Below are 13,015 nucleotides of genomic sequence, written 5' to 3' on the forward strand. Positions count from 1 at the left end.
CCCCGAGGCTCTGATTAGAACAGAACTCTCTGGAGCATATCTGCCCTCGGCCGTTAAAGCATGATCTGATTGTTCCGTGTCTCTGTGAGGTCACCGGATACACAACCAATCGGATAATGGTTTCAATTTGTCGCTAGCACCTAGATGGTTTAGTCAATTGGCAGCATTTTGAAAACCTAGTTTACAGATTTTGCTTTTTGGCCTCTCTAGGAAGCATGAAACAACGAACAATTTTACACAAAAGCAAGAAGTGTTAATGTTTCTTTAAACTTTTAAACTTGGAAACAAAGTAAATACAAAAAAACAGAAAGTTAATTTAGGATTGTAATAAAGTGTTTGGACTTTTAAATATGTTGGTTATTAAAATACTGAAAACAATATGAAATAATTGTGCACATATCCGGAATTTAAAAACCTGCCTTCAAATATTGTCAGGAAGTCCTCATGATCTATATGAAATGTATTTGTAGTTGTGGTTTATGTTCACTTTGAATCATATTTTTTGCTTCTGTCAACTTCTGAAAAGTTTACAATGCCCTTGAGATTTTTGCAGTTTTAGTTTTTTTGTGTCTTTAATTACATTTTCATGCTCTTGTTATAGATTAAAATGCCTTAGAAAAAGAAGGAAAAAAACAACACAAGTTTCCATACAATGGCCAAGTGGAGCACTATTGATAGCACAGGGAGTAAAGGTTAAGGACAACCGACATCCCTTTAGCACGCCCTATACTTTCAATGGATATCGCAACCTCGCTAAATATCACCCAAGTTATGGTCTGCCTTGAAGCACAAGTCAAAATAGTGCTAGAAGAATTAGTGTGACCTAAAGTAAAGTGTTAGGGCTAGAATAAAAGTATAAGTTTATTATTTAAAAAAATGTTTAACAAAGGGTTTAAAATGGATATGATATATATAATCAAGGTGTTTTACTGGGAAGGGCTCAGAAGTGTATGTATATATCTATATCGCAGGCACTCACTCAGACCAGGTGATATCCCCGACATGTCACAAGCTGCACAAATAAAATGTGTGAATTTGAAAAATATATACACTTTTAAGCCCTTTTTCAGTCAAATACTTTGAAATATGCAATATATCATTTTTTTGTTTGTTATTAATAGAAATACTTGAAAGTCCTATGTTCTTCACGTAGAAGAAAATTAAGAAAATGTTTTATTCTATAAACTTTTGTACTAACATTTCTCCAAAATTCCAAATAGAAATTCAGTGTTTTTGAATAATGCAAAGAAAAGTTCATATTCATTTTAAAACAACACAATACTAATTTTATTAACTTCGCAATAGTTCAGAAATAAATATTTGGTGGAATAACCCTGATTTTCAATCACAATTTTCATGCCGTCTTGGCATGCTCTCCACCAGTTTTTCACATTGCTGTTGGGTGACATTATACCACTCCTGGCGCAAAAATGCAAGCAGCTCAGCTTTGTTTGATGCATTGTGACCATCCATCGTCCTTTTGATCTCATTCCACAGGTTTTCAATGGGGGTTAGGTCTGGAGATTGGGCTGGCCATGGACAGGGTCTTGATCTGGTGGTCCTCCATTCACACCTTGATTGACCTGGCTGTGGAACATGGAGCATTGTACTGTTGGAAAAAAAATCCTTTTTGTTGGGGAGCAGTGTCAGAGCAGAAGAAAGCAAGATTTCTTTGTGGATAGCCTTGCATAAGGATTGGACCGCAGAGGACTGGAGTAAGGTCATCTTCTCTGATGAGTGCAATTTTCAGCTTTGTCCAACACCTGGTCGTCTAATGGTTTGATGAAGTCCTGGAGAGGCCTACAAGCCACAGTGTCACGCACCCACTGTGAAATTTGGTGGAGGATTCGTGATGATCTGGGGGTGCTTCAGCAAGGCTGGAATCGGGCAGATTTAATCTTTGTGAAGGACACATGAATCAAGCCAAATAAAAAGTTATGCTGGATGAAAACTTACTTCTCTCTGCTCTGAAAATGTTCCCAAACTGTGAGGATTGTTTTTTCTAGCAGGACAATGCTCTATGCCACACAGCCAGGTCAATCACGGTGACCATCCTAGATCTTTATCTTTCCATGCTGGTTTTATACTTATGTTGCCTACTATGAATTGTGATAGGTTTGATGTATTTTATATGATATTCTCCTCACTGGTTATATTTTTTGACATTTTGTATTAAAAACCTGTTGCTGGATAGGGGTTTTCTGTTTTTTCTACTTTTTTTTTTTCTTCTTCCATATATTTGTTCTACACTCCCCGTGTAATTTATATTTTTGAAACATCATCCCTTATTAGGCTTTTGTATTATTAAATCTTGTAGTGTGGATTATAATTATATTTTACACACACACACACTATATATATATATATATATATATATATATATATATATATATATATATATATATATATATATAGAGAGAGAGAGAGAGAGAGAGAGATATACACACACACATATACACAAACACGCGTGCGTGCACAAACATACATACTGTATATGTATGTATAAATAAATTTAAACATTTTTAAATAAAAAGAACATTTTCTTCCAAGCGAAGAACATAGGTATTTATCGTATTCATAATTCACATTCGGCTTTAGCGCACTTGTCCTAGTGCACCTTCGGGTTAGTGCTTGGGGAAAAAAGAAAATGTTTTTTTATTGCATCCCATATAAATCTATGGGGGAAGGGATATAACATGGTTGCATTATCCAACCTCCAGATGTTAGTGTATCTGAGTCTTTCGCTTGCGCGATCATTTTGTATTTTTAAGTTGTAATACTAGTGCAAACATACAACGCTATTGATTCCCCTTGAGAGCAGTTAGTGTTCAACAGTGCTAAAAAAAATTGTACTTGGCTTGTAATCTAGCCCCATAACTTTGCATGCCGATTCTAACCAATTGGAATCTAGGTCACTAGTAAGTGTTCCCTCTAAGACCACATTTTGTGAGCAGCTCAGCAGTGAAACAGTTAATTAAGGAACTGCAGGGTGTGGTAGTGATAATTAATATATTACATAATCATATTTAAAAATGGAATTTATTACAACTAGAAACATTACCAATAATGATGACTTGAGCATCAGTCTTTTACAATACCTGCTCCTTATCAACAGCGTTTAGTTGAAGTCCGTCAAGCTCATGTTGGTTGTCCAGCTTTGGGTCTGGTAACTGTCTATACAAGTAATAAGCAGAGGCTGGGCGCAGACCCTGGAATTATAGTTAAGATTTTTTTAAAAATCATAAAAAAAATAAAAACATCTTTAGGGAGATAAAGATATGAATAAATAAAAGTAAAAAAGTAAAGAAAATATTTTGAATTATATATTAAATTATATATATTCAGATAGAGCAGCAATTTTGAACAACTTTCCAATTTACTTCCACTAACAAAATGTGCACAGTATTTTTATATTTACACTTTTTGAGTTACCAGCTCCTACTGAGCATGTGCAGGAATGCACAGAATATACGTATATGCATTTGTGATTGGCTGATGGCTGTCACATGATACAAGCGGAGTGGAAATAGACATAACTTTTAAAGTTGTCAGAAAAAAATCTACTACTCATTTGAAGTTCAGACCAAGTGCAATTGCATTATCTTTTTATTGTGCATTTGTTAATTATGCAAATCTACTGTATTTACTGGTCCTTTAATACTTGTGCATGTTATCAGTGTACCGTAAGGCCTCGCTTATTGCTGTGGATCTAAAGTGAAACATGTCACTGTATTTTATTACACAAATGAAAATAAAAATACAGGGGCCGCATTACATATGCGGCATCGCCCGCAAAATCCGGGGATGCCGGTTTTTGCACAGTTTTGGTATCCTATATACAGCGCCGCATATAAATGCTGCATGTATATTTCACCCATCGCCCGCATTTTTTACTCCTATAGACTAACATGGGACCGCGTCGCAAATCGGTATCCAATATACAGCGCAAGGACTAACATGGCAAAAATGGAGAAATCTTACTCCATTTTTACCTCGCCATAAAAGGCATCCATAGCAGGCCTTCGCTGAGTATGGGAGCACCATAACTCCTGACAAATGCCTGCAAAAATAAACTAACACCTAACGCATGCGCAATGTCTTACCTGTCAACCGCAATCCCCCATCGCAATAACTAATAAAGTGTTTTTAACGCCTATATCCATCATCAAACCCGCACCGCAAGTAATAACTAAATTATTAACCCCTAAATCCGCCAACATTGAAAACTACCTATTAAAACTATTAACCCCTAATCCGCCATTAACCCACAACGTAATAAACCCATTAAAACTATTAACCCCTAAACCACCATTAACTCACAACGCAATAAACCCATTAAAACTATTAACCCCTAAACCGCCATTAACCCACAACGCAATAAACCCATTAAAACTATTAACCCTTAAACCGCCAAAGCCCACAAACACAATAAACCCATTAAAACTATTAACCCTTAAACCGCCAAAGCCCACAAACGCAATAAACTCATTAAAACTAATAACCCCTAAACCCGCAAAAGCCCACAACACAATAAACCCATTAAAACTGTTAACCCCTAAACCACAAAAGCCCACAACGCAATAAACTTATTAAAACTATTAACCTCTAAACTGCAAAAGCCCACAATGCAAGAAACCTAACTCCTAACCTAACCCCCCTTAACGTAACCAACCCCAACCTAACACCCAGTAAATAAACCCAAATTACCTAATTTACAATATACTAAAGTTACTATTAAATTTAAAAAACCTAACGCTACTTTAAAAATACAAATAAACTAAGTATAAATTAAAGGGACAGTCTAATCAAAATTCTGGAGTACACTGTCCCTTTAAGCTACAATTACAGAAAATAAAAAAAAATCTAAGATTACAGAAAATAAAAAAGAAAATTACCAAATTTAAAAAATTATACCTAATCCCTATGAAAATAAAAAAGTCCCCCTAAAATAAAAACACCCTCTACTCTAATAAACTACCAGTAGCCCTTAAAAGGGCTTTTTGCAGGGCATTGCCCCAAGATAATCAGCTCTTTTACAAGAAAATACACAAAGACCCAACATTAAAACTCCCCACGCACCAAAGCCCACCAAATAAAATAACCTAACACTAAAAACCCTAAACTACCCATTGCCCTGAAAAGGCCAGTCTTCAATGTACACTGTACACAGCAGCTGCATTTGCTATTTAGCTTGAATTTAAGAAAATGAGACAGTTGATATTAGTGATTATGCAGTAATAACCACTCAGAAATTGAAACCGCTCTAAACAGTGATGCTTTAAGCACAGCATTGCTGTATATCTCGCCTTCATCTATTCATAGTGCAGCGCGTCTGTTATCAGTGAATAACAGCTGGAACCCACAGCTGAATTCCAGTTTTTATTTCATATATATGTGTCAACATTCCATTAAATATATTTCACATTTATTTTATTTTTCTTCAATACTGCATTTTACTTGTAATTCAACTTATTTTATAATTCTCCTTATCTAATTTTATTTATTTATATACAAACGTTGTTTTTTTTTAAAAGTAATTTATTAAGTTTCCTGTCCACATTCAACCAGTAAATACCTGATTCACATCCTCTCTCTGAAGCCCCCGAGATATTGTAATAAAAGGGGGAAGTCCAAGCAATGCCAGCGAGAGGTGATGTCTCTCCCATAGAAGTCAATGGGAGTGTGACGCTCGTCTGCTCTTATTATCTTTATTTAAAAAAGCAAGAATGTAAGTTTAGATGCCGGCCCATTTTTGGTGAACAACCTGGGTTGTTTTGCCGATTTGTGGATAAATTTACCCTCCAATAAACAATTGCTGTCCAGGGTACTGAACCAAAATTGTCCGGCTCCTTAGTTTAGATGCCTTCTTTTTCAAATAAAGATAGCAAGAGAATGAAGAAAAATTGATAATAGGAGTAAATTAAAAAGCTGCTTAAAATTACATTCTCTATCTGAATCATGGGAAAAAAATTGGGTTCAGTGTCCCTTTAAATATGTATAAATCCCAACTACAATCTCTTATTATTAATTATTATTTTATTTAAAACATGAAAATATTCTGTAATGCTGTAAATTAGACAATTAAAATGGTGAATGATAAAACATGATCAGCTGACCAAACATGAAGATTAGCGCTGTGGAATCTGTTGGCCCTCTACAAATAACCGATTATAATAAAAACATGTTGATGTATAAGGTGATATATAGCTGTTCAACAGTAATACTCATTCTATATACTCACCATTTGCTTCTCTGCATTTATCTTGTACTGCTGGGCTTCCAACCGTCTCTGTGCATAATCAGCAGACCTATTACACATTATATAAAGATAACAATGTATTTATTTCCACCTGTATAACAAGGCAGGTACATAGCACATACAAATAATTGTAATTGTTTTCATAAGATGCATTTAAGTTAAAATAATGTGATATAATGCTTAATTAATAGGGCTGGAAAAACATAGTATAATCTTTAAAATGTTAGGAGTATTTGGAAGCTTAAAGAAGTTAATTTATTTTTTGTAAAATAAAGTAATATAGGATACTGGTATTTTAGACTGTATAAAGACTAAGGGCCTGATTCTCTAAAGCTCTCTGGTTTGGCGAGATTACCTAAGAAGAAGGGGTAGATTTATCATACCCTGGACGGACATGATTCGCTATAGCGAATTATGTCCGCCCTGCATCGCTAAATGCCGACAACATACGCTGTTGGCATTTAACATTGCACAAGCAGTTCTGGTGTTCTGGTGAACTGCTTGTGCTATGCCGCCCCCTTCAGATTCATGGCCAATAGTCTGCTAGCAGGGGGTGTCAATCAACCCGATCTTATGAGATCAGGCGGATTGATGTCTGTAGCCTCAGAGGCAGTGGACGAATTAAGGAGCAGCGGTCTTAAGACCGCTGCTTCTTAACTACCGTTTTCGGTGAGCCTGAAGGCTTGCGCGGAAACAGGTGCATTAGGCACCATTTGGGGCATGGTAAATCGGCCCCAAAGTCTCTCACCAGTGCAACGTTTCCCTAAACAGTTTAGAAACGCAGATTTTAGCTTGAGAGCCGTTTATGTCACTAATTGATATTTTGTAGGGCATTGTCATAAAGTGATCTGCACTTTTGCCTGTAAACACCCCAAAAAACCCTATCTTAAAAAAGATTCCATGAAAGGGGCATCAGCGATTAATACTCACCAACTTTAATCCGGCCCTACAATTTTTAGTGTGTTTTTTTTTTAAAGATATACTTTTTTTGGTGGGGGGGTTATTTTGTTTTTAGTATAGTTGTTTTTAATGCAAAAGAGCTTCAACTAAGACACTGCCTGACAAATGCCCTTTTAAGGGCAATTTTTTAGAGCCGGGTTTTAGTTTCAGTAAATTATTTTTTTTGTTTTGTTTTGTTTTTTTTTAGTTTTAGGGTAGGCCTTACTGCTTGTTTTTTTATTTTGGTAGTGTTTTTTATTTTTTGTAATGCTAGGATTTTTTTATTTTTTGTAACTTAGTGGGTGTTAGTTAGAGGTCTTTAGGGGAAGGTTATCTGTTAGGGAGTTAAGTAGTGTAGGGGTAGTTTGCAGTGGGGTATTAGAGGTTAGGGGTTAACAGGTTAGGGTTAGTTTGGGGTGGGGGGTTGTGGCAGTATAAGGGTTAAGCAGTATAGGTGTTATTGCGTTGGGGGGTTGTGGCGGTATAGGGGTTAAGTAGTATAGGTGTTATTGTGTTGGGGGGTTGTGGCGGTATAGGGGTTAAGTAGTGTGTACGGTTATGGTGGGGGGTTATGTCGGTTTATGTGTTAATAGGTATGTTTATTAGGTTTGGTGATATATTTAAAAGGGATCCTTTACTTTACATCGCCAATGTAGGAGGTGATGTTGCTTGGAATATCTTGCCAACATTGCCACCCAATTATCTTGCAAAGTAAAACACCTCTTGGCGATGCTGCCTTTAAAACAGTAATGCTTTTTAATATTTTGCTAGATTTCTTGACATCACATCAGATACTTTTTGAATATCTTGCTGCCTCATGGCACTTTCAATCATTGGGCCATAGAGTGTCGGTACTATTTTACGGCAGCAGTTTTTGTATGTAAAACATTGTTATAAACCTTGTTGCAAACACTGCTGCCAGTAAAGGCATGTGCCGGTTCCTGAGATCAATTAGGATTACTCTTTAACAAATGATACCAAGAGAATTAAGCAAAATTGATTATAGAATTATTTTGGAAATAAGTTTACTTTTAGCTTTACTTTCCCTTTAAGAAATTATTAGAAAACTCAGTTGTTGGCTGGTTCTTGTGCCTGCTTCGGTCAATAAAAACAATAATTTCCTTGTACAAAAATTATACATATATTTTGCAAGGTAAAATAATATTTCCAACATGTGTAAACGCTGCTCTTCCAAATGCATGAAAAAAAGATTTAGAGTACAATGTCCCTTTAAAATTAAAGTCAAGCCTAATATCTTGAGTATATGTAACAGCAGATATATAGGTTTTTACCAACATTGTAACATTAATGAATCAATCTATAAATTAATAACTAATTTTAATTATTATTATTACAATCTAAACTTGTATAAGCAATCAGATAACATATTTTTGTATTTTTCAAATCTAAATGTATATAAAAAACGCACATTTTCTGTAATTTATAATATAATAGTTTGGGCATTTTAGCTAAATAAAATGAAACCTCTTTAAAAGGATCAGTACCCCTATGGAAAACAATACAGTTTCCATTACCAACTCTAATGGGCTCGAAATTGGATTATTACTACCTTTTCTTCACAAGTGTTAGATAGTGATACAGAGCTTGCTGTATATTGGATTTTAATCTAGAATGTATATGCATAAATTAAGGTTAGAATTGTTCTTTTTCTATTTTAATAGCAAATCATAAATTTCTATATAGAACAGCTATAGAGACATTTGGGCCAGATTACAAGTGGATTGGTATTTAGAACTCATGCTCTTGGGAACTAACTCCGCCAGAAGTAAGGTTTTTACGCACCAAACTTAGAGTATTGCAATCACGTTAATGTATTCCCCCATAGAAGTCAATGGTGCCAAAAAAAAATGGGGGAAAAACACCCTACTCTCGCGCAATCCTGAGCACATGAATACATATTTCTACATGTATCTGTTGGTACAATCTATGCCTATACCTATATATAGAGATTATTATATATAGGTATATATATATATATATATATATATATATACATACATACACACACACACACACACACATTTGTTTGGAAAAGAAGGGCACTCTCAGGTTTTATAGAGATACATAATGTTTTTATTTTGAACAACAACGTGCCATCAAGGACAGAGTCAACATTTCGGCTCACATCAGAGCCTTCTTCAAGACAAAGAAAATCTGTAAAACATATAAAAAGAAAGAAAAAAATACTAACACAATATGCAATATACAGTGATAACAAACACCCAACACCATTACTACACTAAATTAAAAACTTTTAAAGGATAAACTTTAACTCTTAACCAACAGAAAGGCTGTACAATCCACCCAATCACACTACTAGCAATCCAACCACCAGAACCAAACTGATATAAAGCCAATTTACTAAGGGGAATCACCCCAAATACAAAACAAATGATATAGCACATATACACTGTGATACAGTGGCCAGATTTGTACGCAAAAGGGGTATGAACCCACATTACAAGATTCAACTTTCAGAAATCCAAGCCAAATCCGGAACACAACTAAATATTTCACTAATATTCAATTGCAAGTGACATACAGGTTTAGCAGTTAGATATCCGCATGTATTTAAATAACAGGCAGTACGCATAATACAGTGTGACTATTCAGTACATATAATGAGATCCAACAATACAGAAGAGGGAAAAAGGTATTGAATATATTGTTATCCACCAGTATGACCACAGCTGGGTCTGAGGTATGCTATAAGAGCTGTCGTTAAAATTAGAAAACCACAAGCCTTTTACTAAGTCAGTAATCAGTTGTGTTACACATAGTAGCATACATCCAACAATACGTGAGCTGTCGACACATCAGAACAAAACCCGTAGTTTTTACCCAATGCATATATTGATATAGAAATGCAACTAGCTACTTGTACAGCATGTTTAAAACCTAACCTACGAATCCCCAAAAAAACACAAATAGTTAACATAATAGGGAATAATAAATAATAAAGAAGAAAAAAACAATACTCAAATTAAGAAAGACACAGCCACAGCGCTTATATATCCAGGCTAAATTTGGAAGCGGTTACCACATTGCTGAACCATTAAACCCTCATTATGTAAAAAACACAGTACCGGAACCGTGCTGATCATTAAACAGCTGAGCTTGAATCAGTCTATTACCGGCACATAACAAACCGTGCCTGATTACATCAGGGTACTGCACACCGAAACAAATAACCAACTAACCAACTAACGAAATCGTCTGTAGTGTATCAAATGAAAAACATATGTCCTAACAACCTCATTACTTTGTAGCACATTAGAGAACAACTCAGATTAAGTAAACAGTGTTATGGTGCCGTGACAAACCGCAGCTCCTACCTTAAGTCGGTGTGTAGCCGTGCTATCAGAACAGGAAATGTGCTCATAGAGATTGTACCACCTGTGCAGACTAATAAAGCATAGGAAACACGTCCATTGGTCAAGATTCAGCGGTTGTAAGTACGTGGTAGAAACAGCTGATCAAGGAGAACCGCAAACTTGTTAATTACACTTTGATATTTACAGGCTTCCACTGCTCATCGTAAAAACAAAACTACTGCATATACCTCAAAAGTGAGGGGCACCCAAATATTGAAGCAAAACACCCAATGTGTCCACATGCTAAACCAACAGAACCATAAATACAGAGAACCGTACTAAGCCAATTATCACATGAATCAGCTAAGGATCACATAGACATCACAATCAGGATGCAGTAGGTACCCTAAGATTATAATATAAATCAGACCGGGGCCCACTGATAATGCCTTAAAAATAACAATGTGGTCCAAAAGGATTCAGGAAATATGTAAGCATCAATAATCCAGCACTCACATATTGGTAAGCCAAACCGCCAGAAATGAGAAATAGTTAGTAGCTTGGAACTAACAACTTAATAAGAACCAAAGCTAACTTTAAGACTAACCACAGTAGTGTGGTGCGGGTGTTTCACAACTAGTATATACTGTAACACAGGGCACAGAAAAATAGCATAGTATTTACAAAAATTATCAATCAACATAACTATTAAGCATACGGTTTAAATATATCAATAAATCTGGTTTGGTCTAATAATGTGGCTCGTTGGTAATAAGTTGTATACAGGGATTTAATAGAACAGTGAGTAATCCAGATGGAGATTCAACCCATGTGGACTGAGAGTGTTCAACCTGTAGAGCCATCTGCTCTCACAGCGAAGCAGTTCCTTGTGCCTATCACCACCCCTCCTCAGGGGGACCACCATGTCTATGAGCATTACCCTTAAAGTGGATATGGGATGTTTAATTTCCAGAAAGTGACGGGCAACCCGTTGGTCATACATCTTTTTAGAACGGAACCCCAATGTCCTACTTTATCGTAGGTACATTGATGATTTGTTTGTGATTTGGGGTGGCACTCAACATGAACTATCAGAATGGATCCTTATCTTAATAATGCAGAAGAATCAATAACACTAAAAAGTGAAAGTGATAATTCTAAGATACACTTTCTTGATTTGTGCATCTTTAAATCTGACACTGATGAAGGGTGTGTCCTCAAAACCACCCTCTTCTCCAAACCGACTGACCCGCAACACCCTCCTCCAAAGTAACAGTTTCCATCCTGTACGGTTAAAGAAGGGCATCATTAAATCTCAATTTCTGAGGGTTATTCGGAACAACTCAGACCCTTTACAAAAATTAACACAATTGCATGAAATGAAAACCAAATTTCTGGAAAGAGGTTACAGCCAAAATATGGTGACCAAAATAATGAATGAGGTGATTCATTTAGACCAGACTGCTCTAATTCAAAGAAAACTGATGACTGAAAATGAAAAAGTGGTGTATGCATCAATTTCATCACCAGCTATAGTCCTGCTACCAAACGAATTGGGAATATACTTAAGAAGAATTGGCATCTAATCAAAGGGGATCTAACGTTACCATTCAATGAAGCACCTCCACCTAGAGTGGTACACAGGAGCGGATGCAGCTTAAGAACACTTTTGATGAAGACTGACCCCTGGTTAGCCAAGACTAAGACTGGCTGCTTTAAATGCAGCAGCTGTGTTACGTACAATTCTTTACTGACAGGCCCAAAGTTTCACCATACACATTCTACAAAAACATTTTTGATCAGGCATAGACTAACATGCACGTCCCAATTTGTGGTATACTTTCTTACATGCCCGTGTGGTAGATATTATGTAGGAAAGACAAGTACAACCTTCCGAGAAAGACTGGCCAATCATAAGAGTGCCATTAGGGCTGCCCTCAAAGAAGGACAGTCTGACCAACCGGTTGCCCGCCACTTTCTGGAATTTAAACATCCAATATCCACTTTATGGGCGATGCTCATAGACATGGTGGTCCCCCTGAGGAGGGGTGGTGATAGGCACAAGGAACTGCTTCGGTGTGAGAGCAGATGGATCTACAGGTTGAACACTCTCAGTCCACATGGGTTGAATGTCCATCTGGATTACTCACTGTTCTATTAAATCCCTGTATACAACTTATTACCAACCAGCCACATTATTAGACCAAACCAGATTTATTGATATTTTTAAACCATATGCTTAATAGTTATGTTGATTGATAATTTTTGTAAATACTATGCTATTTTTCTGTGCCCTGTGTTACAGTATATACTAGTTGTGAAACACCTGCACCACACTACTGTGGTTAGTCTTAAAGTTAGCTTTGGTTCTTATTAAGTTGTTAGTTCCAAGCTACTAAATATTTCTCATTTCTGGCGGTTTGGCTTACCAATATGTGAGTGCTGGATTATTGATGCTTGCATATTTCCTGAATCCTTTTGG

The 13,015-nt window shown here is 36.1% G+C and overlaps 1 protein-coding gene across 4 annotated transcripts in view; it reads right to left on the reverse strand.

Annotated features, from left to right (window-relative positions):
- Positions 1 to 13,015, reverse strand: part of NEK5 (NIMA related kinase 5) — a 121,544-nt gene that overhangs the window by 26,469 nt on the left and 82,060 nt on the right. For all 4 annotated transcript variants that reach the window (XM_053708383.1, XM_053708385.1, XM_053708386.1 and 1 more), the window contains exons 13-14: positions 6,242 to 6,308; positions 3,099 to 3,209 (exon numbers count right to left, since the gene is read on the reverse strand). In XM_053708383.1, coding sequence (XP_053564358.1) covers positions 3,099 to 3,209; positions 6,242 to 6,308 — 178 coding nt within the window. The remainder of the gene's footprint in view (positions 1 to 3,098; positions 3,210 to 6,241; positions 6,309 to 13,015) is intronic.

This window comes from Bombina bombina, chromosome 3, assembly GCF_027579735.1.
Source record: "Bombina bombina isolate aBomBom1 chromosome 3, aBomBom1.pri, whole genome shotgun sequence".
NCBI classification, from domain to species: domain Eukaryota; kingdom Metazoa; phylum Chordata; class Amphibia; order Anura; family Bombinatoridae; genus Bombina; species Bombina bombina.